Raw genomic sequence first — 25,478 nt, forward strand, 5'->3', positions numbered from 1 at the left:
ACTATTTCTTATTGTTAGTAAATGGAGATCGATTTTTGCTAAAAAAATTAAAACTATTTCTTATTGTTAGTAAATGGAGATCGATTTTTGCTAAAAAAATTAAAACTATTTCTTATTGTTAGTAAATGGAGATCGATTTTTGCTTCATCCTTAATTTTTAGAGGGTGATAGAACAGAACCAAACAAGCACAAATCACCTTACAATCCATTGTCGGAACGCAAGTCGTAAAGCGCCAGAGCACGAAGCATGCTGAGGCACGAAATAATGGAAAACAAGACAGACAGAGATAAAATGAATAAAAACATTTTTTTAGAAAAATAAAATTAAACAAAACCTGTCCCCAACCCAGGAACCCGTCAAAATTACGGCCACTAACATTAACGCAGGCATCACACTGTCAACGGAGTGACCAACGTATATTGGTGAAAACACGAGGCATCTCTATTATCGTGTCAGAAACTACGGCTATCTGGACAATAAGGCCTTTAACAGAATCTATTGACCATCGTCGTAGATAAGGCTATTTATATGTCCCAGAAGAAACAGTCCAGATATGATAAATCCGATCATGTCTGGAACCGCGGTGAGTGGGCCGACCAGTTGGTTAGACCGTTATGGCCAATCCATCACCCCGGACACATATCTAAGATGTTACCCACGCCCACACCGCGATGAGCTGTTGCTCCGTGATCTAGGAATCACATGTGTCGGGTGGAGTGTGCTAGAACATGGTTTAATAGTTCTGGCAAAAAAATACCTCTTGCAAAAAAAATAAGTATGAATCTCCATCCAGGCGTGTTGGCAGTAGGCATGTACTAATTGGAGGATCGTGCATGATTCCGGCCAAAAATATAGCGCGAAGCGTCACTGGAATGAAAGTGGGAGTATTGCGTACAGGTTTTCAGTTACCAACACATGATAGTTGTGGATATTCGAAATACCTTCGCGTGTGACTTCATGGGACATCGTATCAGAAACACATGTGCATTCGTCAAGGAACAACACATATGCATAAAATTCCGTGTCTACAGCCATCTGTCCAAGAAACCACGAGGTAAAATTGATACGTCCCTGGTAATCAGATGGTTCCAGGCTCTGAATGCTCTGCGCATCGCAGGGATGCATTTCTTTGTATCGTAGCACTCGCCACACCATATTACGGAAGACGTGAACGGCTTGGGACTGTGCGGTCTCTCTCTAAATACGATAAACAATCTCGTCTGTTATAGGTGGCGTTATTACATTCCTGCCAAGTCCGCAAATATGCATGCAGCTTGAAAAAGAGCCCATTTCTGCAGAGTCTTTGGTGCAGTCTTTGAAATGACCTCTTATCAGAAATACAACTTGTTGGAACATGCTATCGGTACATTATTTGAGCTTCCCTTGCATTGACATCAGCAGCTGTGTAAAGTCTAATGCTTCTCGGCCTTCTCCTGATTTGAGTACACATCCAACTCATCCGTGATCCAAGGAACGAATAATGACAGCTGCTACGAATAGCTTTTTTTATATCAGTTGCTTAGAGGTGCCCTCAATAGTGTTAAACTTGCGTTCGGATCATGGATTACATGCGATGATTTGTGTTTTTCTAATTGTGCTCTATCAATCTCCAATATATATATATATATATATATATATATATATATGTATATATATATATATATATATATATATATATATATATATATATATATATATATATATCGAACAACACAAAGTAATATGGAAAGATCATTACTCAAAACTATGACATAGTAACAATACTAAGTTCTATGTATAAGGCAATAAACAAACGTTTTCCGTGTCATAGAGAAATCATCCAACGGTTGATCAATGGCATGGAGAAAACTAAACTCCGAAAATGAAAGCGGGTTGACCCTATAGCTTGCAAAATACTTATAAAATATCTTATAAAAATGCAATAATTGGACTTGTAACATTTTAGAATGATTTACTTGTGATATTATAGTTCAACAAACACAGTGATCTGATGAGATTAGAAATACAGCTACTGTGAGACGGGAAGCATAACCACCAGATTAAATAATAATTTGGCGACTTGAATGTCTAAGACTTTAACTCATTATATTTTGTGCTTAGAATAAATATAAGCTGCTGATTTCAGAAAGTTAAAAAATAAATCTTCAATCTATAAAGCAATTCCGATATTTCATATTTAGACCCTTATCTGATTTTTTAGATACCCATGCACAACTTTTTACATACATACACAGTTGAAATCTCTTATCAATTTTTATATTCTACACAATATTTTAGACTATATTTAACACGATAATTCTACCCAATATTTCAGAATATATTTAACACAATAATTCTACACAATATTTTAGAATATTTCACAAAATGATTCTACACAATACTTTAGAATATTTTACATGAAGATTCTATACAATATTTTAATATTATTTTCTGCACAGTACTTAAAAAAATAATAATAGTTAAAAGAATAGTTTACACATCAGGAGAAAATATTTGGACTGAAGTCCACTTTTGATTTTTTCATAAAAACCATGCCATGAAAATGTTATATTTAAATGGCCTTTTATGTTTTAAGTTAATTTTTTATTGTTCAGATTGCAAGAGGGGACATTGAACCTAAGACCCATACCAAAGTTACAACAACAAATATGGTGCAAAATGAAAATCTCAAAAAGGTGGACTTCAGCCCTTTATCATCTGAGGTATTCTGATTGATATATTATACCTGATTTTTCGGTGTCAATCTCTAATTTGTCCCATTCCAAATATCCCTACCTATCATCACCTGAATGCATCCAATTAATCTTTTATTTAATCACATTTTTGTTTTTATTACTTGTTCGATGTTTTCCCTCACAATCGATAGTAAGTTTTATAGTGCTTTTTTATGTTTGAAAAAAAATGTGTTAAGCATGTTTTTTTTTCCAATTACACTGAAGAGCCAAAAAAACTGGTATACCTGCCTAATATCGCGTAGGGACCCGCGATCACGCAGAAGTGCCGCAACACGACGTGGCATGGATTCGATCAATGTGTGAAGTAGTGCTGAAGATAATTGACACCATGAATCCTGCACGGCTGTCCTTAAACCAGTGGGAGTAAGAGGGGGTGGGGATATGCTCTGAACATCACGTTGTAAGGCATCCCAATTATGTTCAATAATGTTCATATCTGAGAGTGGATCCAAGAGCACTCTTCTGAATTTAGACACTTCCGCTGGCCACCAAAATCTCCGGAAAAGAACATTATTGAACATATTTGGGATGCCTTGCAACGTAATGTTCAGTAGATATCCCCACCCCCTCTTACTCCCACTGGTTTATGGACAGCCGTGCAGGATTCATGGTGTCAATTATCTTCAGCACTACTTCACACATTGATCGAATCCACGTCGTGTTGCGGCACTTCTGCGTGCTCGCGGGGCCCTACACGAAATTAGGCAGGTATACCAGTTTTTTTGGCTCTTCAGTGCATTTTTCCGTTGAAGTCTAAGGAATGGAGTGGATTTGTATTGTGGTTATTAAATACGATATGTTCAGGTACAGTATTTTTATTCATAGGGTGAAGAAAAGAAATATTTTAAGAAATATTTTGAGCTTTAAATTTGAAATCCTTAAAAAATATATCTTCGATTTATGAATGAAGAAATTCTAGAATGAAGAAATTCTAGAATGAAGAATAGAAATGCTTAAGGTATACGAGATGTAACTCAATAATAAGGAACGCATTTTATTATTTACTAGTTCATATCTAAGAGATATTTTGCATTTTTTATTTGGTTAAGCAAAATAATTATTTTAAATATCAGTGATTCTCTTAAAAATAAATTAGAAGATAAATAAAGATACTCGCAACTATAGTATCTTATGAAACATGCGAGCTTTAGTATGGGACATAAATTGTTAAAATTCACCAAATTAATAAAAAAAGTTTAAACTGTTTATTCACAGATAAAAACTGAAAAGTTAATGCTTTGACATTAATTAATTTGTCGGAAATTTACAATATCTAAACAAATTAATTAATGTCAAAAGTTATATGAGGAATTATATTTTATTTGAATTATTTGTTTTTCATGGACTTCAAAAATTACAGCTACATATAGAGCATACTTAGAATCTATATTAGGAAAACGCAAATTTAAAAAAGTAGCATTTCTAGGTTTGGGAACTGGCATGTTTTAGTCAGATTTTCAAATTTAATAGGTGGTAGAATTTTTATTTTATTGCCTGTTTTGGTATAGTTAAGAATGAAAATAAGAAAAAACAAACAGTAGAAACTCATCATTTGAATAATTCTCTTGTCTTGAATCATTTTCTTTCTCTAACATAATTCCTTATTGTTTTACATCATTAAGGAAATGTTAAACTTGGTAAAATGTAAATATAGCAGTTAGTTCTAATTGATTTCTGAATTCAATGTAATACAAATATAATCACATAAGAAAGCCGATTATAGTTATTCACTTTTTATGTAACAACATATTTTACTTTAAAAAAGACATAAGGAAAAGATAAATGTAAAATTGTAACCTGATTTTATGTATTTAAATATACCCCAGAGGCAAAGCTTCTACATAAAAAACATGCTATAATTTTATTATATTTTGAAATATAGAAGCCACTAAAGATTTTCTTAAAATGTTTTCAATCTGAGCAGTTATATGGGTGGTTAATGCATTGTTGTCAGGAAATAATACTGAAAACAACATTTACAATTGGGTTGCAGCAATATTTTTTGTCAGAAACTGAATTAAAATTAAATTTCTAAAACCTATGTTTCAGTATTCAAAAATAAAAAATACAGTTTTGTTAATATATCTCCTTTATCATGAGATTTATTATTAAGATTTATCTTCAAATTAACAGTAAGGACAAGCGAGTGATTCATTGGCATAGTAAAGCTCAATAAAAAATTATAAATTTCAGTATTTTGTTAAGCTTTGTTTCGAAAGCTACTGTCCTCTAATGAAAATTATTGACATAAAAATAATTGTTTTTGTGAGAATAACCCATATAAAATTTTTTTCTGCAAAAAATTTCAAATTCCTTTTTCGTTAGCAACTCTCATAAATTTAAATTGTATTTTCAAATTGGAAAGTCTAATTCTGTTTCTGCCTGGAGCCATACTCTATGCTATTGTAAATTATATATTGAGATGGAGCATAATTAACAAAGTGGTCGATGCAAGCAAAAAGCAGCATTCGGTCAACTAGTCTAGAGCCTCGAACCTGTGTCACCTCAATGGGACGTGATGACTCTGTCCCCTGAGCTACCAGAGTTCTATTGACTCGGCATGAAAAAAATTGTAAACTATTTTTATCTTGAAAATCTTAACTTATAGGATTTTCAAAATCATCAAATAATTGCTGAAAAATAAGAGCAAACAAAGAACACATTAGTTAAATGATTTAAGAAAAGTAGAGTTATCGTACAGTAAGTAAAACTGGGTGCAAAAGCCAGAATTCAAAATGACGGTTTTATCCGTTGATGATTAAGATGAAAAACAGTGAAAAACCATTTTATTAACAAAGTAGTTTAAAGCTGTCAAATATACAGAAAAAGTCTGTAAAAAAACAGTTGGATAAGGTACTTCTTTTTTTAGAAGGTAATTGTAAAATAGCTTTTTGTCACAAAAATACATAAGAGCCTTTGCCCAACTAATAAACGTAAATAAGTATAATGCTGTGGTTACTCCATATCATGACAGTGTCTAAATTATTTCTTAAAAAATATTCTTTTTTACTCCAAATTAAAAGCGCCCCATACCACCCCAATATCCAAAACCTCTCACCTCTCCTGCTCATGAATTTTAAAAATAAGCAATATGAAAAAATCTTATATATAAAATAAGAATATATATTTATAATAAGACATTTATAATAAAAATATATTTTAAAATCTGTAGTTTACAATTTTCTAGGTGGGTCCAGAATATGAAACAGAATATTCCACTACACTCCATGCAGATGGGCTAGAGACATCAAGTCTCGGACTTAAATTTATTGTGACAAGTCAACATTTTCAAAACGGCAATATGAAGCTCAAATGCACAGCTACCATATCACGTATTTATACTATGAGCAATGAAGAAATGGTTTTTGGAGGAAGACAACAGACATCTGGTCTACACATTAGCGAAAACATGAGTCGAAGTAAGTCTTCATATAGTTATTTTTAATAAGAATTTAGGATAAGGATGTGATATTGAAGTATGAGATTATGACAATTGTTGTTGATTTCGTGCCCATGGATTCTCAAAGAACACTGAAAGTATGATTGCGACCGTCATCTTCAGTGGTGAAGAAAACCAGCTCTCATAGATCCCCATGTAAACCTATTCTGGAGGCACCGGTTAACTCCATCAATGTGTGGAAGTATTGCTAGGAAAACAACCTGCCTTCTAACAGAGAGTCCCTCCCTCCTCACACCATAAGTAACCCCATCCCCCCCCGCTCACAACAAACACCTGTCTCCTTTGTCTCTCCCAACTCACGTAAACAGCTAATGGAAAGTGATTCAAAACCCGTTGATGCGTTTGCGCTTTGCAGACTTATACGCTTTTGAAAAAAAAAAGGTTTACTTTTGCTCATTGAGCAAGAAAAATATTTACTTGCGGCGAATTCATTAAAAAATAAATATAATTTATTATTTTAACATAGGTATATAATTTTACAAAGGTCTTCCCTTGCCGTCAGGCTAACCGTTTGAGGTTCTCGTGATCTTCCTCTCCATGTAACGTAAATGCGAGTTAGCTCCATCAAAAAGTCCTCCACGGAGTCAAAATTTCTCCCAATACTCGATCCAGGAGTTCCCTTGTCTTCTGGATTGGGTTCAAAATTACAAGGCTACGGAGTTGAACATTAGTAGTCGTAAACCCATAAAATTGGGTCGGCTGTTCAACGACGGTTATAAAATATATATTCTTTAAGGCTGGGATAGCCTGGTTGGTAGGGCACTGGGTCCATGTCCAAGAGTTCCAGGGTTCGATTCCTGCCGGCCGAAGACTCCTCGTGTAGTAAATTGTCCCTGATTACACGTTAAATCTGTCGAATCGCTAAGTCTTCCATGTTCCCATAACAAATTAAAACCTCTGGGGGTACTGATCCAAGAGTTTCCTTGTCTTCTGGATTGGTTCAAAATTACAAGGCTACTGAGTTGAATATTAGTAGTTGTAAACCCAAAATTGGGTCGGCTGTTCAACGACGGATAAAATAAAATATATATTCTTTGTCTTGAGTATAGAGAACAGATATAAGATTGTCAAGTGGCACCATTCCTGATTTTAGAACATGATGGTGTGAATTCTGGGTATTCGAAAATGTGTCTCGGTGTTTACATGACATCCGAACAGTTTCTGCAGGGAATATATGTCCTGGTCTTGTCTGGGAGAATCTTCATACCTCAGAAATTATTGGTTCTAAGTCATACGGTTATGTCAATTGTATTCATTATTAATTTTATGAATATTTCGTGCATAATTTCGCTTTTATTAATTTGATCTAGCTTCAGTTTTCTTTCTTTTTTTGGATAACTGTTGGATGACTGTTTTGTTTAGTTTAGACTGTTTTGTTTCTAAATCAGTGTTATATTGAGATACAGTGCTTCAGTTCAAATTATGTTTAAACGACTATAAAATAAACACAATTTTGTAACTCCTTTTTGCGTAATTTTCAAAGAAAAAAATATCACTTTACTTTTATAGGAATATAAAATATTACTTCTCACTTTTTAAATGCAGAAAGAAAATACAGTGACCTCTCACTTATGCACCACCTCTTTTCTGCACCTTTTTCATTTATACGCCGATTTTTATAGGTCCCAGTACATTAGATGGGAAAATAATGATAAACATCCTTCGTTTATGAGTCGCTCTAAAAATAAATTTTTCAATTATGCGCCGAAATTTTAGGCTAACATTTTAATCCTTTAAATAGTTTTTCTTTTTTTAAAAAAAATTTTTAACTTAAAAATGAAGCAAATAAGCAATCCTTGTTACAAATAAAAAGAAATATATGTTGTTAGTTCCTATTGAATTTGCTTCCCCCTGTGACCTTATCATTTTCGTGTTTCTGGAAAGACATTCTTTCTAGAATTTTGAATAGGGTGTCTTATCTGTTACACCAAGAACAATGAAAGCCCATTCATCTTTTAGAAAATGACCATTCCTCTTGTCCAGAGGTTAGTTTTACTCCCATGCTGTTTTGCAGTAAAAAAAGACACCAGGAATACGAAAGATGAGAGACACCGCGATCACTTACTTGCAGTCAGATGGACATTATGACTAAATAAAAGGAGGTGATCTGTTTAGTGACAGTAGTAATCGAACAACTTATTGTGCAGCATATAATGACGTCAAGTACTTTTCTTAGAAATTTATCATGTGATGTTTCACCCCCTCCCATAAAACTCAAATTTTTTGAGAAGAACTGTTCATTTATATCTAACTAAAACTTGTGGACTATGAGAACGTGGTGGATGATACTGACGAGGATAATATAGTTCCTCCAAATCACACAGCAGTATTGGAAGCTTTAGACACTGTTCGTGACTATTAACAATTTAATTTTACTTCTGAAACTCCCCCTTATCCCATTTATATGAACTGGAAAAAACTGTTTTTGAAATAAGTCGGCAAAAACAAATACAAACATGTATTAAGATTATTTTGTAAGAAAATAAATTGTTTTAAGGTATGTAATACCAAAACAGTAAAAATATTAACATTTAATCTTTAGAAACATATTTATTCATATTGTCACTGCAATTTACGTTGCGTTTTAGAATTTTGAAGTTTTTCACTTATGCGCTTTTTTCTCTTGGTCCCTTATACCGGTGCATAACTGAGAGTTCACTGTATTTGATGCAGTGGTTTTAGAGGAAACCAATCGTGCCTTTGCGTGTTACTTTTTCCAGTAAAATTGTAATAAACCTTTTCATATTTCCTTTTATCTAATAAAATTCATAGTTGACGGTTAATTTTCGTTCGATTCAGTTTGCATTAAAAAAATTAACAAAACATGGTTATTAAGGGTACATACAAGATGCGTGGAGAAGAAAATTCTGGTAAAATCACCGTATAATATGGTAATGACATTTCTGATAAAATAAAAAAAAAACGCTGGTTAATAAAACAAAAATATACGATATTTAAACCATTTATTTACTAATTATTCCGTTCATGTGGTAACAGTTTACCAAAAATTCTTTTTTTTTTTTAAATTACACTTCTTATTACCTCCCATTTATTAAAATATACAAAACAGAAAAATAGATTTTACCGAATAAATGATTTTCTACCACGCTCTCAGTTATCTTTCAATAAATCTTAACAAAATTTTATCACATATTGTAAAACCATATTTTATTATTGATTTTACCAAAATTCTTACCAAAAAACTTCGGTAAAAATTACTGAGATTTTTGGTGTTCATATTGAGTCCGAAACATAGCAAATTTAACCATATTTTGGTAGTTCTGACCCTTTTCCTTTTCTGAGTTGCCCATCCATGAAATTTATCAGTTGACGTAAGTCCATCTAAGCTGGCAAGTGACGCCTTGGGTATCTTCCCAGTTGCTACAAATAAATTTTTATGAAAAGACAAAAATTACGAATAAATTAAATTGAACAATAAGAATATCAAAATTTCATGATTAATAAGCAAAAATAATTCTAAGTTAGCATATTAAAACTTATTTCCCTTGTTTCGAAATTGTTACTCGTTCATTTCTTATAGTAACTAAATTCTTATAGTAACTAAATTGATCGGTGATCAGCAATATCATGTATGAACTATGTAACATTTTATAGAGCCAAAATATTTTGCTTTTGTTAAATGCAGCATTTCTGCTTTTATAAATTGTTTTCTATTTTCGTACGCCTCATAGTTGTTTATATTTACTTCATACTAATATTTTAGCATTGAGTAAGAATATTTAAAAAAAAAGCATACTTGAATACACATAAATTAAAATTGAGTGTCATAAAGTCTGTCTTAGGAATGCTTGATTGCTCTAATATTTATTTTAAAGATTTTAATACTTATCAAAAAGAAGTACGAAACGATCAATGGCAAATTCCACTCTTTCTCTTCAAAATAAATATAGATTTATTCTTAAATTTAATATACGAAAGTTAAATCCTTAGTTTAAATTCATTTTGAATTTTTTTAAAGCAAACTAATAAAAAATTATAACTCTTAGTTGAAGAAGTTATCATACTATTTCAAAGCAGATTAAGACACATAGAAAAAGTTCACAAAAATACATTAATTTTTATTTAATTAAAAAACTTTTTAAAATATAATAATGATGCATTTTTTAGTTGTTAAAACTAAATTTATAAGCTTGTTTTATTTATACGATCTGTTTGTTAACTACTAATATATGCTAACCATTTAAAAAAAGCTTTTGTTATACACAAAAATATACTTTTAGAAAGCTTAAATACTTTTGCATTTCATTTCAAATTTTACTAACTCATCCAGCTTTACCAATGTTTGTCTCATATGACAACTTAAAAAATAACATTAATAAGTAGCTTTACGAAAGTTTACAACCAGCTTACACTTTTTTATTATTCTTTATTTTATATTAAAAAAAAAAAACAACTCTCCCGTTAAAATAAATCTGTTAACAAAAGAAATTTCAGAAAAAAAATCTTTTCGCTTCTTTTAAAAGGTTTAATATTTTTAGCTTCAGATAAAATATTTCAATTAGCGCCACGATGAGTAAAATGGAAGACAACAAAAAATATATTTTCTTGCATTTTAGTGCAAAAAATAGGGAAAAAAATGTATTTTTTTAGTCGCCAAATGAAAGCTTAGACATAAATACCCAGCTTGGCTAGGTAATTGGCGTTCACACTTCCTTCAGTTTTATTTTTATTTTATTCTGAAAACAAGATGAATTCATTCTATTTATATTTTTATGTCTTAAAAATTTAAACTTTTCCACTTGGAAAGTAAATTAAATATTTTTCTGCTACTTGTAATTATTTTAAAAACTAGAATGGTAGAGTAAGTCTATTTGACCCTTTAGTAGCTTAATAACTTAATTAATTTTGTGAAATAGAAACGAGGTTGGTTACTTTGTGGCTTTACTTTGAAAACAATGGCTTATTTCTTAAAGTCTTTTACTGATATATATAAATATATATACATAGATAACCACACTAAGAAAACAAGAAGAGATCTCAGAAAATTAATAAAGGATAATTTAAAAGAAGAAAATATAAAATTAAATGTTAATTAGTAAAAAATAATTAAAATAGAGACATATTAACCATGAAAAAGTTTCTAAACTCATATAGTTATGTCTACAAGATGGAGCTTTCTGATATTACCGTGATTCACTGTCAAAAAAGCAAAATAAGTTGATATATTAGTGTGAAGAGCAGCAAAAAAATCAATTAATTTTAATTGTAAAAGCACATAAATATATTAAATGGTGTTTATAGTAATAAATTATACAGTTTTTGTAATGGCAAATAATACTTTGGGTATTTTTCGTTTCAGCTTAGATATTAATACTTGATTAGAGAGCTATTCTTACCCTAAGTTAATATTAATTCGAATATACTGCTATATTTTTCTAAGCAGTGGATGCAATAGCTTTATAGTAAAGTTGATACGCGTTATTTTTTTTATTTGCTTATGATTTTGCGCAAGTGTCTGTAAGATTATACATTAGATTAATCTCACAATATTTAATCCTCTCCAAAGTTCATCTTCTCCAGACAAATGTGTCACCAGTGATTCCTTAGTGGCCTTTCTTGATTTACTTTTTATTCCTTTTTTTTCGCCTACAATAGAATGCATAAGTCTTAGACTAATATATTGTATCAGCATAAGAGGCTAGTACTTCTTAAATAATATCTGTAGAATATTAGGTTTCAAACGAAAGAATTTGGAATTAAAACTCACCAAGTCTTCGTAAATATCAAAAGTGCTAATGATAACATAAATAAAAAATTATCATTGGAATTATTAGGGAATGTGATGTCTCTGATTAGCTAGTAAAACTTACTCTTCCTTATTCAAAAAGCAGGGTGACTAATCAGAAGTAATGAAAATAGGGCAGAAATAAGCAGCTCTTTCACGGCTACTTTTCAACATGGCACATGGTGAGAAGATCATTTTTAACTCAAGAAAAACATCAAAGGAAATATATTTCATAAATATGTGCAAATTCTTTCTTTCGCCGACGATATACACGCTAGTGCAAGAACAACTTCTGATTTCAAACAAGAATATTTTGCACTGTGAAAAAGAGGCTGGTAAAATGCATCTTACTATCAACTAAGACAAAATTAATTACATGCAGTGCACACCGATAGCAAACTATGCTACTGGTATGCAAATTGGTGCATATAAAGTTGAAAAAGTCGATACCTTTACATATTTGATCTCCGCTGGCCAGGTAGCCGAGCGGTCAGAGTGCCTAACTGCGAAGCGAGTGATTGCGGGACCGAATCCCTCTCAAGGCATAGTTGTTTCTCTCTGTGTGTTGTTCTTTGTTGTCTGTTGTGTGAATGTGACCCACCACATGAACGGGAATCTCTGGCAGTGTGGCGTGGGTAATGCTGCTCGCTTACGTGACTTAGGTTCACGGGAGCCCACCAGATAACGGTAAATAAGCAGTCGGCATCTTCCGAGGCGAGGAACGAGAGTGCGGTTCCCGTCATTATTAAAAGAAAAAATCTGGCCTCCAAAGTTTAACATCAATATCACATATGAAATGCAAAAAAGAATCATCACTGTCAATATGTATCATGGAAGTATTTGAAATCAAACCTAATTAAATGGAAAACTGAGCTATTAATTTTTAATTGTCTTATTAGACCTATACTCAACTTCTCATCAGAAACTTGAATGATGACACAAAAATATGGAGGCGATCTTGGATATTAAGAGCTGCTTTTGGTGGAGCACAAATTCATGGCGTTTGACACAGACGCTCAAATCTATAACTATCATGCTTTCAAAAAACCTGACGGAATCAAACACATAAAAACCCTAAGAATTAAGTAGGCACAGTTCGTTATAAAAATGAACAAAGAACGATCAACACAAAAAAAATATTTTTGGACAAGCCCACTGAAACAAGAGGTATGGACAGACCCGGCCGCACATGGATTGACTGCCTAGAAAGAGATTCATCTTGAGATCCATATTGAGAGTGAATAATTGGAAGACCATAGCCAACAACAGAGTGACCTGGAAGAAAATTCTTGAAAAGTATTGCCCCCCCCCCTGGGCTATCATGCCATGGATGAAGAAGAAGTATATTGTTGCCTTAATTTGATCATAATAAAAAATAAAATGAAAATTTAGGAATGTTTTACAAACGAGCCTTACCTAAGAGCCTAAACTGAAAGAGCTAACAGAGGCTTGTTAAACTAACTAGCCTTACTTAACTAAAAGAGCCTTCTAAAAGAGCCTTGCGCTTTCAATATGATACAATTCTTAAGTGCATCTCTTAAGAGATTTGTGTATATTTTAAGAGATTAACTCCGTAAACAGTTAACAGCTGAATGAGTTTTTAAAGAAAATACTAGTCGGAGATCTGAATATGCCAGTGAATTTGTTTTTTCACCAGACACATTTTTTATGCCATTTACTTTTATAGCTCATAATGCTTGACTATTAAGGCTTAACTGTTAAGTGATTTTACATACAAATTTGCAGGTCCTACTTATATGCAGGGATGTTCGCAGTTTTGGAAAACTTTTTCTTACTTATATAATTCGTAATATTATAAATATTATAATTTTATGAATTATAATATTACTTTATGAATTATAATATTATATTTAAATTCCAAATATTAAAATTTTAATTAAATGTAGAAAATAATTTCGCCCACTACTGCCTATAAATAATTTAAATAGATGCATAAATAACAGACAGACAAATAGTGACATGGGTTTTAATCCCCCATTTTCCAAAAACAATTTCTGACCATTTGACAGGAGGCGGTTTTTTGAAAAAAAAAATCAAATAAGAAATACGCAGCTATGTAGCTAACTGACAAAAACTTTATTCACAATTTGTCTTAAAGTCGTTTTTCGTCTTTTCTTCGGGAATATACAGATTTATGTAATAATTATTTTCTTGCATGGAAACTACCTTCTAAGTATATTTTGTTTATTCATTTTTGTACAATAAATTCGAGTAACTTGCAAAAAATATTGAAAAAAAACTTACTTTCTTACAAAAACAATGTTGGTAGTAAATTATCTTTTCCTACATATTCAGTTACATGATTAAATAAGATCAAGCAAACCGAAAACTCGAGAACGAGAAACATATTAAAAAGACAAAATTAAAATTTGATGAAAATGACATGCTTGTAAATTACATATAGTTGATAATTATCGTGATTGATCGATCACACTTTTGTAGCAACTTTCATGATATAGACTTTTGATGACGTGATTATTATGCCTTAATATAGTTTAACGCGCTTCGGTACAGGGAGAGTAAAGAAGCAAAGAAATATGGAACAATGTTATATTTGATAAACAACTATTTTTAAAGAATAGGAATATTAAGTCTTTTAAAAGTTTGCTAATATCATGAAATAGCTTTACTAAATGACGACTTATACAATGTATTTCTTTAATTCTTTAATTCTAATATTCTTTCAAAATTTACTAATTAAATTTTTTCATAATTTTTCTCATACATATGTTTTTAGCGACATTTTTTTCCATTATAAATTTTCTTCTGTACAGCCTTTGTACGTTAATATTTTTGTGTGTAGTACTTTATCAATTAACTTCTCATTAAACATTTCACTAGGCAAGCAGTTTATTAGGATAATTTCTGCACATAAACAATTTAGAACGATTCTGCTAGTGAGTTTGTGGTATACTGTGATCTATTTTGGTGCTTTTATTTGGCATGCATTATAATCTGACATTGCATCATGGCACCTATACATCATGGCTGAACTAGTACATCATGTTGACTAATGACAATGAAAGTTTTAAACCGGATAAAGCACTCTGCCATACTTTTGAAATTGTATAAGATTCATTTAAGGAGCATAATGGAAATTTCTATTGCTTACGTAGGCCATCACTGTCTCCAGATTTAAGTCCTATTGTGTATTTGTGGGACGGAATTGAAAGAGCTATACATCATCCAGATTCAAAATTATACAGCCTCATGCCTTTGAAAGGTGCTCCGGACGAGCAGAAAATGGCCTAGATCTCGAAGAGTCCATACCATGAAAATAAGCAGTTTATTGAGAAAAGAAAATGAAACCAATCCAATATATTGTGGGTTTGTCACAACAAATAGGGCAGCTCAATGTATACCAACAATGGTAATTAAAGTACCAAAAACTAAGATCTCGACATTTTTTTATAAAAAAAAATAGTCCATGTTCATTAATTACGACAGTCAGTTAAAGTCAATGATATTGTTATACAATTCAGACTAGTTTTCGTATTTTTTACTTTAAGTAAAATATTTTATTTTAATTGCATTCCTTAATTCCATCTAGTAAAAATTATTATATATTTAACCTATAACTTACATAAATAATCTTTAACTAACTACACTGGTTATCATAAATTAAGGAAAATTCACAAAAATCGCGATAACTCAAGAAATTACACATGGAATTTTATGAAACTTACCCACAATATACAACACATAGTAAGGTATTAAACAACATAAAAAGAAATTATCAGACATTAATAGTAGTATAGAAATTAGCACATGTATAAAATAAACAAATTGGAAGTATCGGTTTGCAATAGAAAAAGTACCTTTAATATGGAATATGATTGCCTCTAGAAGCAATACAGCACAAACAGCGATGTGTGATGCTTTCAATTATGCGGTCTATCAGTTCAATAGGAAGTGAGAGCCATTGCTCTTGTAAAGCAGTTGCAAGCGTGGCAAGGGTCTGAGGGGGCGGATTGATGGCAGATACACGCCTCCCTAGAGCATCCCAAACGTGCTCGATAGGATTCAAGTCCGGGGATCGAGCTGGCCACTCCATGCGAGTAATTGTTTCCTGTTGAAGATAATCATCAACAATGCGAGCTCTGTGTGGTCTTGCATTATCGTCCTGTAACAGGAAGCAATCACCAATTGCCCCGGCATATGGGCGCACATAAGCATCAAGGATGTTGTCTCGATAAACCTGAGCATTCACGGTTCCCCTTGGAAAGACATGGAGGTATGTGCGCCCTCCTAAGGATATGCCTCCCCAAACACAGACACTGCCTCTTCCGTATGCATCTCTTTCACGGATGTTTGATGGATGATAACGGGTCCCAGGTTCTCTCCATATCAAATAACGTCTACTGTCACTTTCTAGACTAAACCTGGACTCATCCGTAAAGAGAACAGGCCTCCATTGATCTGACGTCCAGTGGACATGTTGTCGGGCCCACTGCAAACGGTCTCTCCTATGGCGTGATGTGAGCGGCACGCAAATGGCTGGTCGTCTCGCATACAGACCACCTTCGTGGAGCCTTCTGCGCACAGTTGACGTTGACACCAACCTTCCGGTGGCTGCAGCAAGAGAGGATCTAAGATGTGTCGGAGTAGCGGTTCTATTCCTGCGTGCACTTAATGTCAAATATCGGTCATCGGCACTGGTCGTAACAGTTGGCCGTCCTTGACTGAACCTCCTAGATGCCGAATCTGTGGTTTGAAATTGCCTCCAAAGTCTATGAACCACAGATGGACTCACATTTAGCCATCTGGCCACTTCTGATTGACTCTGCCCTGCCTCTAGTCTCCCGATGGCTCTCCATCGTAGTTCTTCAGGCAAATGATGCCTAGAGGTCATTATTACGAATTGGCTATCTCAGATTTTCAATGTCGCAATCACAGTAAAATTTGTGTGCTTTCTCTCAAACTTGGACTTTTATGCTCCAGGCAGATGACGTAAGCCGAGTGCAGCGCCACTAATTTGCATATTGCAATTTTACTCAGCTACTCTTAGTGGACAACATATGCAAATTTTGCACGGTTTGGCTTACTTTTGAAAGAGTTATCGCTATTTTTGTGATTTTTCCTTAATTTATGATAACCAGTGTAATTTGATTTAATTGCATTCGCATTGTTAATTGATTAATTTTGAATGGTGTAAAGATTGATGTATTTCAAGATTTATATATTTCAAGAGATTTAATTAATGATTAAAGTCTTAAAAGACGTTCATAAATTCATGTAGATTACTAAACTTGATGATTACGAGACGTCTCTGTCAAGAAAAAGAAATGCATTAGCTGTTCATATGGGTGGTGGCATAAGTTGGGATTTTTTTTTAACTAAGATGTTAAGTTTGAAAAGCTGTTGCTAAATGGAGGAGCATTTCGAATAAGTATAAAACCAAATGTCCCCAGACTTACATCCATACGATTTCTGGCAGTTGGCATAACTTAAAGATTTAATCTATCCTAAACCTATTGAATTTGTTTCTGAAACTAAAGCTATAGTCTTTCGAGGCATGCATTGCTTTCAACGATTAAACGCGTGGTTTCTTAATTCTGCACGGTGGCAACAATGACCGATATCATAGAAAACATGTCTTATAATCAAAAGTACTTAAATATTTCTTAATGGTTTTTATAAAGCTGTCATACATTATCGAGTCAAATTACAACTGTCAACGTGACTTTTTTCTTACTTTAAATTAAAAAAAAATATTTTGAGGTGGTGGTTCCATCTGTTTTTGATTTCGTAAAATTTAATTGGAATTATATATATATAATACAGTGTTCAGTGTTGCACTTGAGTTAAAACTGAATTTTTTATATGCAGTTATATCATGCAGAATAATTTTTTCTTGCAGTACGTAATGAATTGTAAAAACGGAGATAATGAGTTACACTGTAAAAAAGAATTTTCTATTTCTTGTATTTTGGCTACAGAATGATTGGTAGGTTGATTTTTGCCTCCCGAGAAGTGAAATTGCATCCATTTTTGCATAATTTTCTTGACAAATAAAATTGAGTTGCATAGTTGAATCATTCTTAAGACAGATAAAACCATAAAACAAATGCAAACACTGATAATTTCGCATGAATGATCAACGTTTTAAATTTTCTATGGATTACAGTAGCAAATCCTCCAAGAAGTAATAAATTGATTATTTTTGAAACACGTAATTTCTTTAAAGATTTTTTTCAACACAATAAGGTTTTTTTTTCTTTTCTTTTTTAAAAAAAGGAAATGAACTTTTGAAATTATTACGAAATTATTTGGCCCTATAACAATAAAAAACTCTAGGCATAAAATATATAACAATGAATATTTATTACGTTATACTTATCTGAAAAAGTCTAAATAGGAAGCCTAAAAAGTTGACAGTTTACCCCGAGAATTGATTGGTCAAATTTGACAGCCTCTCCGACTAATAGCTACTTTGACGTAGTTTTGACCTCCCTAATAGCTCTCAAGAGGCATTTCAAAGTTGCTAGTATGACATTACGGGAAGTTTCCCAAACTTAAACTAAAACCAGAATCTTGTCAGACTCTTGGGATTATAAACTCAAGCTATTATAAGACTAAGTCTTATGAGACATTAATCTTGATTTCTCAAGCAATATTTTAAGATTTGCTTTATAAATTTCATTTACCGTGTAATAAATTGTAACTTTCGTATCCATAAGTACCTAATACGTAATTTATTTTTAATATTTATGTGCAAGGAACTATAAAGTGTTATATAAATAGGAATTGCGAAAGTGGTGTGGGAGTTTAATATCACGACGAAAAAAGAAGTGTTCACTTTGTGAATTTTCTTATTTCTTTAAGAAATATTTTCCCATATTTTATGTATAGATCATTTATATTTATTGCTCAATATATCAACTAACATTACGTAAGAAACTTTTTTTGAATAAAAACACAATAATTACGGCTATTTTTTTAAAGTGAAAGTATTTCCTAAAAACTAGATTTATGTTTTAAAGAAAAAATATAAATACAATTTTTTTTAAGTTAGAAAATTTGAAAGCTCTTCTTTTGTCAGTAGTGTGACTGATTTGGTTGAAGACTTCATGTCTGTCAGATTTCTAAAAATGCTGCTGATCTCGTCTTCTTAAAATATTATTGGTATACATATTTACTGATTATTATCAGTGACTGATAAAACTATCAAAACCATGAAAAAATAGCAAAAAGAATACTGCATTAATAGCTGATATCGATATAGTGTAACAGATTGATATTTTTCTTAGGTTTTACATTAGCATTAAAAATAAAAATTCGAAAATATCTTAAAAATTAGCTTTAACTGGAAAAACGCCACGTTTTTGTCTCTTAAATACTCTTAACCTTTCAAAAAAATATTTCATGTGTTCCAAATGCGTTCTCGAGTATTATGTTAAAAAAAAATTATTTTACAAATAGATGGAGGTAGATTCCATTTTTTTGCATCATATAGGGTTTTAATTGGAACTGTAGAGCGATTATCGACCAGATGAAAATTCTCTTTCGTTAATCACACTTATTTGTCTCTCTAAATAGATGCCAGCACACTATTTTTTCTTTCAATTTTAAACCATCTAGAAAAATCTCTCTACACTTTTTGAAATTTTTAAACACATGACAACGATGTAAATAGAATGTTAAAATAGTAGTTAAACGAATGAAATGTCTGCTTCAGTCAAGTAAACAAAAGTATTTAAACTCCTTAAAAATAATACAATTTTCATTTTTTTACATTTTTAAGAATGTTTAAGTAAATAAAAATATATAAACACATTGAAAATTCTACAAGTGGTACTTTTCATATTTTTAGGAACGTTTGTAACTCGCTCAGATTTATATTTAAAACGTCAGATAACTTTTCAATCTTCTCAATAATACCATAAATTCTTAACTTTAATTTATTTTTAATGCCTGCAAAATGTATGCTTTTGAACAAATACTTGAACTAACGGAATTGCTTCAACAAAGATTAAAGTATTTTTCAATATATAACGTTTGCAAATTCCTTATTTAATATTGGTTTGATAAACAGCAAAACAATAATACAAACTCCCCTGTATTCAATAAATGTCTGTTGGTTTTTGTTCCCTTATTTGATTGTAATATTGACTAATAATTTCTAGAATAAACTTATAACACTGCCACTCGATACCAAAGAATTCAAACTCAAATAAAAGGTTCATCTTTATTCATTATTTGTTCACCTATCAAACAATTAATTAAGAAAATATCATTAACTACTTTGAGTTATCCTAAATCGAAATACATCAATACCATATTACTACACACGTTTTGACTGTTTATTTAATTCAATTGGTCTCGTAGACAATGAGAAGTTTTCGTCATTTATTTATCATACCAAAACAAATGAATATCGATTCCAAAGAGGTAGGACCATTATCTATTTAAGACAACCCTAATACTGAAATCGACGTTATATTTATACCTGGATTTATCTTTAAAAAGGAAATCAACTTTAGTAAATAAAGAGAATATTACTAAAACGTTCCTATTTTAATGAGTTTCGTGATCGTGTTTTGCTAACATAAACTTATGCAGAGAGAATGAACATTTTTTTTTTCACTAATTCACACTTACACTTGCATTACGCTCATCACACTTCCATTATACTTACATTAAGCTAAAACAGAAGACCTTAATAACTTTTAATCTAATGATCGGAATATTATGTACTAAGATGCAATGTTAATTATTCAAAAGAATTTGCTACAAACACGCCATAATTTCACTGTAAAAAATACCGGCTCAAATTACTGTAAAAAAATCATGCATAACCGTACTATGACCGATACGGTAAATATATATTTAAAAGGATTTTAAATGAGATTTAAATAGATTTAAAGATTATTATAGATTTAAAACGTACAGTCGGTACTTTTTCAATTCAATTTTTTTTACCGGAACATAAAAAAACTTATATACAGTACTTTTTACAGTAATAATTACCGTGAAATCACTGAACTACTTTAACTAACCCCTTCCTTCTTGTTCCCGTGAAAATGACGGGGTGAGGTTTTGCTCTCTATTTCGCGCTCCCGTGATATTTCCGGGATAGAATGCTCAGTCGTAACTACCTTTTGCCCGGAAAAAATTTCATTTCTCATTTTACACACCAAATGGCAATGACAGTACCAGGATATTTTTAAGGTAATTGTAGATAGTTAGTTTATTTTAAACTAGATGTCAGCACTAATCGAATACGTGTATTTGCGATATGTTATTTGCAATCTTAGCAAAGTTACTTAGTTAGGCTCTTTGTGAATACGCGTGGTTTGTGCTCAACACAAAATTTATTTTTTAATATTGTGTTCATTATGGATTTATATTTTTTAAATTTTCCTTGCTTGCTGGAAAATCAACATTACGTTATAGTAACCCTGAATGTTGGCTTTTCCTAAAAATTATTTTTTTCAAAATTTCAAGATAAAAACAAATCAAAAATTAAAAATTAATATGCGTATGAAAAATATATATTATATAATTTTCTGGGATTAAAAAATAGGCACTTTTATGACAGTTTTCTTGAAAATTAACCGATCGTTAAGGGGTTAAATATTTACTGTAAAAACTATGGTATAATATTTTACGGTTAAAAATGATTTAAGGTAAATTAATTTTACAGATGTTACCCGAAAGTGTCTGCAAATTATAATGTTGTTTGATCTAGAATTGTTCACAGTGTACATAGATGCAATGTAAATGGTTCAAAGGAATTTACCATAAATATGCTATAATGAGAATAATCGTGATTTTAAGTCTCGTTTAAGTTACGAAACCAGATCAAAAATTTTTTTTTGCTTTGTAAAAAGATGTCTTTTTTCGATCAATTTGGATTCTTGATCCTCAAAATATGAAAGGTAGCCGCAATCTCATAAATTCACTCCAACAAGTATGGTAAGAGAACGGTTTAATTTTTTTGGGCCTCTAATGCTAATTTAAATTATAATGCTTCAACTATTTAAGCGAATATTGATTGAACACGATTATAAAACTAGTTTATCAAAAGAAAATACAATTTAAGAAGTATTTTTCAACTAATTTATTATTTTCATTTTGTTTCATTATTTTCATATTTAATTCATTTATTCATTTATAATATTGATCAAAAACTTTTTGAGTATCGATGTATACAAATGTTAGCATAATTTTTAACTTTGTAATTTAAACTCAAAATTTTTATTGTGTTCGGAAATTTCAGCATCAGATTTACCAAAATATCCAAAAATTAAAATAATCGCTAAGATATCAGACATTTGACATCTATAATTGTTAGACCAAATATTCCAAATTGGTGGCTAACCTCACCCCTGCTTTGAAGGGTCAAGAATTCACATCCATCGAAGAAATGTATTTTTATTTGGGGGGAGCAATTTTTATCTTTTTCAAAAGAAACATTTAAATCACCTGTGGGGAACATGGGTTTAGGTATCAAATGTTGCTATTCTATTTTTAAATCAAAATATATTTATACCACCACCAGGCCCTTTAAATTTCTCTAATTTTACAAAATACATAATTTTTTATTTACTTTTTATGAATCTAAATTTTTAACCGCCCGGGGCGGGAATAGTTGTATACTAAGACCCTTTATTTGTGAATAAAAAAATTGTTATCATATTCCATTTACTTTCATTGCCATGCTTTTGGAATTTAAATTATTTTTAAATTTAAAACACTTCAAAGCAGAGTTTATATTAAACATTATTTTAAATATTAGTTTTAGTCATTTTGAACTGTCTTCATTTCTATTATAACAATATAGAATTGTTCAGGATAAAACTAAAATATAAAATAATACAGCTCCCGAGAGCGGTCGGTGTACTTCAAAGAGTTAAAGTAGTTGAGTTGAGTACTGTATAACTTCAATGCTGAGCATGAAGACTCGGTTTTAATTTCTAGCATTTTAGATTATTTGAAAACAAGCCAATTTTCTACAGAGGATTTATTTACTATCGGTTTGGATGGAACAGCATTCATAACTGGTGTCAAATTTGGTGCAATGCGACTGTTTAAGTTTCATACATGGAGACAGTTACAGTAGCTCATATATTAGTTGCTTGTCAATGAGCTATCTTCACATTTGTCTCGACATGGAATCATGTTTCAATGCCTCTTTCTATGGAAATACTACAGTATTGGGAAACTTCTTGACGCATGTGAGAAACTATCCATTGTCAAGTTTAATACAATCACTGATCTACACCCACAGAGGTTTCAGATGGATTTAGTACTTACCAAAAACATTTGTTTTAAATATATCAAGCGATATGTTTTTAAAATTGTCCAAAAGCATCGGAGAGTATGATAAGCTTTACAGTTGAATAAGAATGCAGTTATCTCTTTGTTATGAATTCTGCGTTATGCTGCCATAATTTCGACAATACAAGCAAAACCATTTAATTCCACTTTAGTTCCAAACAATTCCGTAGTGTTATTTTAGAAAGATAGCATAATGACACAATGACATGCGACTGACATAAAATCCAATGAAACTTCCTTTTGTATGCAACTCAAACAGACATGTAGCACCAAATTTCACATCTGTATGAAATTCTGTTTCGTTCAATTTGATCTCAAGTAAATACACGGTAGATAAATGACTAAAATTAAACTTTCAAGCACAGCCGGTGCATAGAATCTTTGATAAGTTATTCACTACTCAACTGCCTTGTGTTGTTGATACACATCAGGTGCTTTTATTTTGTACTTAAGTTTGATTCCTTAAGAATTCTATATTTTATCATAGAAAGTTAAAAAAAAGAATTAAAAATTTATTTAATTTATAAAAACATGTTTGTTAAAAACTCAGCTTCAGAGGGTTAAAATTTCAAACTCATGCAAATATCAAGTCTGGCGAGGGTGGTAATAATTCGTTATAATAATATTTTTGTTTTCAAACAAGCGGTCTTACTAAGCAACTTTTTGAAGCAGTAAGTCATGAAATATTTTGCTGAAAAAAGTTTTAAAAAAAGGACTTAAAAGTGATGTATTTTGTAGTATTAAAGAAAGTTCAAGGGTCATTTTGACCTAAAAAAAAACAAAAAAAATACAAAAATATGATGAAACTGTGTGATGTAACTAAACCCATCACAGGTGATTTCGATCTTTTTCAAAATAAAAATCGACACACCTTTATGATTATTCAGAAAATATTGCCACTTATAGCATTCTCATCTTTTTCTTTGACTTTGATTTTTTTATACAGTTCGTTTAAAAAAAAATTAGCAAACGGTATTCATTCGAAGATGCGCTCACTCAAACTCAATAACTGACGTATGGAGCAATGCAAGAGCATCAAGTTTTGCTTTAAACTAGAATGATAAATACCTGAAAACTCACTATTTTTATTACTGTTTAAACTATATGATGTATTCTAAATTTTTCTGTTTTTTTTTCAGTGCGCGACTCGGCATCACAGAACCCTGCCGTTAGGTGGACAGTGGCTCTTCTGGCCTCCTGTTGTCTCTTGTTGTATAAGTCATAGATTCACTAGACTGTTTTGTACAACGTACAACTTACGTGTTTGTAAAAAGTTTCAATATTCAAATAAATAAATAAATATATCTATACATATGTTCACTTTCACCTTCAATATGTGTCGAAAAGATGTGATAAAGAAAAATTGGTGATCATCTCACATCTACTCTGAGGGATGTAATTGAATAATTATGCCAGTTATTCAAAGTTTGAAAGTTTGTTGAAAAGCATGTTTGAAGATAAGAAAGTTATCTTCGTTCTGGAGTACAAATGACGTATAAGATATGAATGAAACCTATGAAAAAGCAGGCAGCCATTAAGGTACAATAAACAAATTTTATTATTAGTGTACCTTTTTATAGCGGTCTGCCAATACAATTTTTTTAATCCATTTTTGTTTTAAACCATTTTTACGTCAATATAATAAAAATATTGTTTGTGAAATTGTGTGAAACATAAGGAATAATATTTTATGGAGAATTTTTAAATACTTATGTATTGAATATGAGCAAATTAATAAGTATTTGAAATATCAGCTTTAGGGGTTTTGACCGAATTTCTGAACTAAACAATAAAAAGAAACTTGTTCATTCAGAAACTTCTCTGAGCGTCAAAGCAACCAATTCACGAAAACAAAATAAAATAAAATATCAAAATATTTAACAAACATTTTGATAAATGTTCCACTTAATATTTATGCAGCTTCTAATTTTTGTTTACTTTAAAAATTAATGTTCCCTTATATATTTAAGCTAAAATTTAAAACTTTTTTAACATATCATCTAGAAAGAAAGATAATTTTTTCAATGTCATTTTCAGATAAAGGATATTTTTTTGTTGTCAATATACTTTTATACGTTGTTTTTGTACTTCAACTTGTTGAAATACCAACCCGAATTTCCATAATCCATCAAATGACTGTAACACGTAACACCATGCTTTCCTTAGACCTTACTTTGTACAAATCCTAGTTTTCAGTGGTATTTTTATTCGGAAATTCAACAATATTGGAGA

At 31.2% G+C, this 25,478-nt stretch overlaps 1 protein-coding gene across 4 annotated transcripts in view; it reads left to right on the forward strand.

Annotated features, from left to right (window-relative positions):
• Positions 1–24,555, forward strand: part of LOC107442210 (cell adhesion molecule 2) — a 284,713-nt gene extending 260,158 nt beyond the window's left edge. For 2 of the 4 annotated variants that reach the window (XM_016055710.4, XM_016055718.4), the window contains 3 exons: positions 2,596–2,703; positions 5,924–6,155; positions 24,386–24,555. In XM_016055710.4, the coding sequence (XP_015911196.1) occupies positions 2,596–2,703; positions 5,924–6,155; positions 24,386–24,471 (426 nt within the window). In that variant the 3' untranslated portion in view covers positions 24,472–24,555. The remainder of the gene's footprint in view (positions 1–2,595; positions 2,704–5,923; positions 6,156–24,385) is intronic. The other 2 variants (XM_016055726.4, XM_071187557.2) reach the window with 1 other exon arrangement.
• Positions 24,556–25,478: the final 923 nt, after the last annotated feature.

Source organism: Parasteatoda tepidariorum, chromosome 11, assembly GCF_982258835.1.
Source record: "Parasteatoda tepidariorum strain Cologne lab strain chromosome 11, Ptep-v5.0, whole genome shotgun sequence".
Lineage (NCBI taxonomy): Eukaryota > Metazoa > Arthropoda > Arachnida > Araneae > Theridiidae > Parasteatoda > Parasteatoda tepidariorum.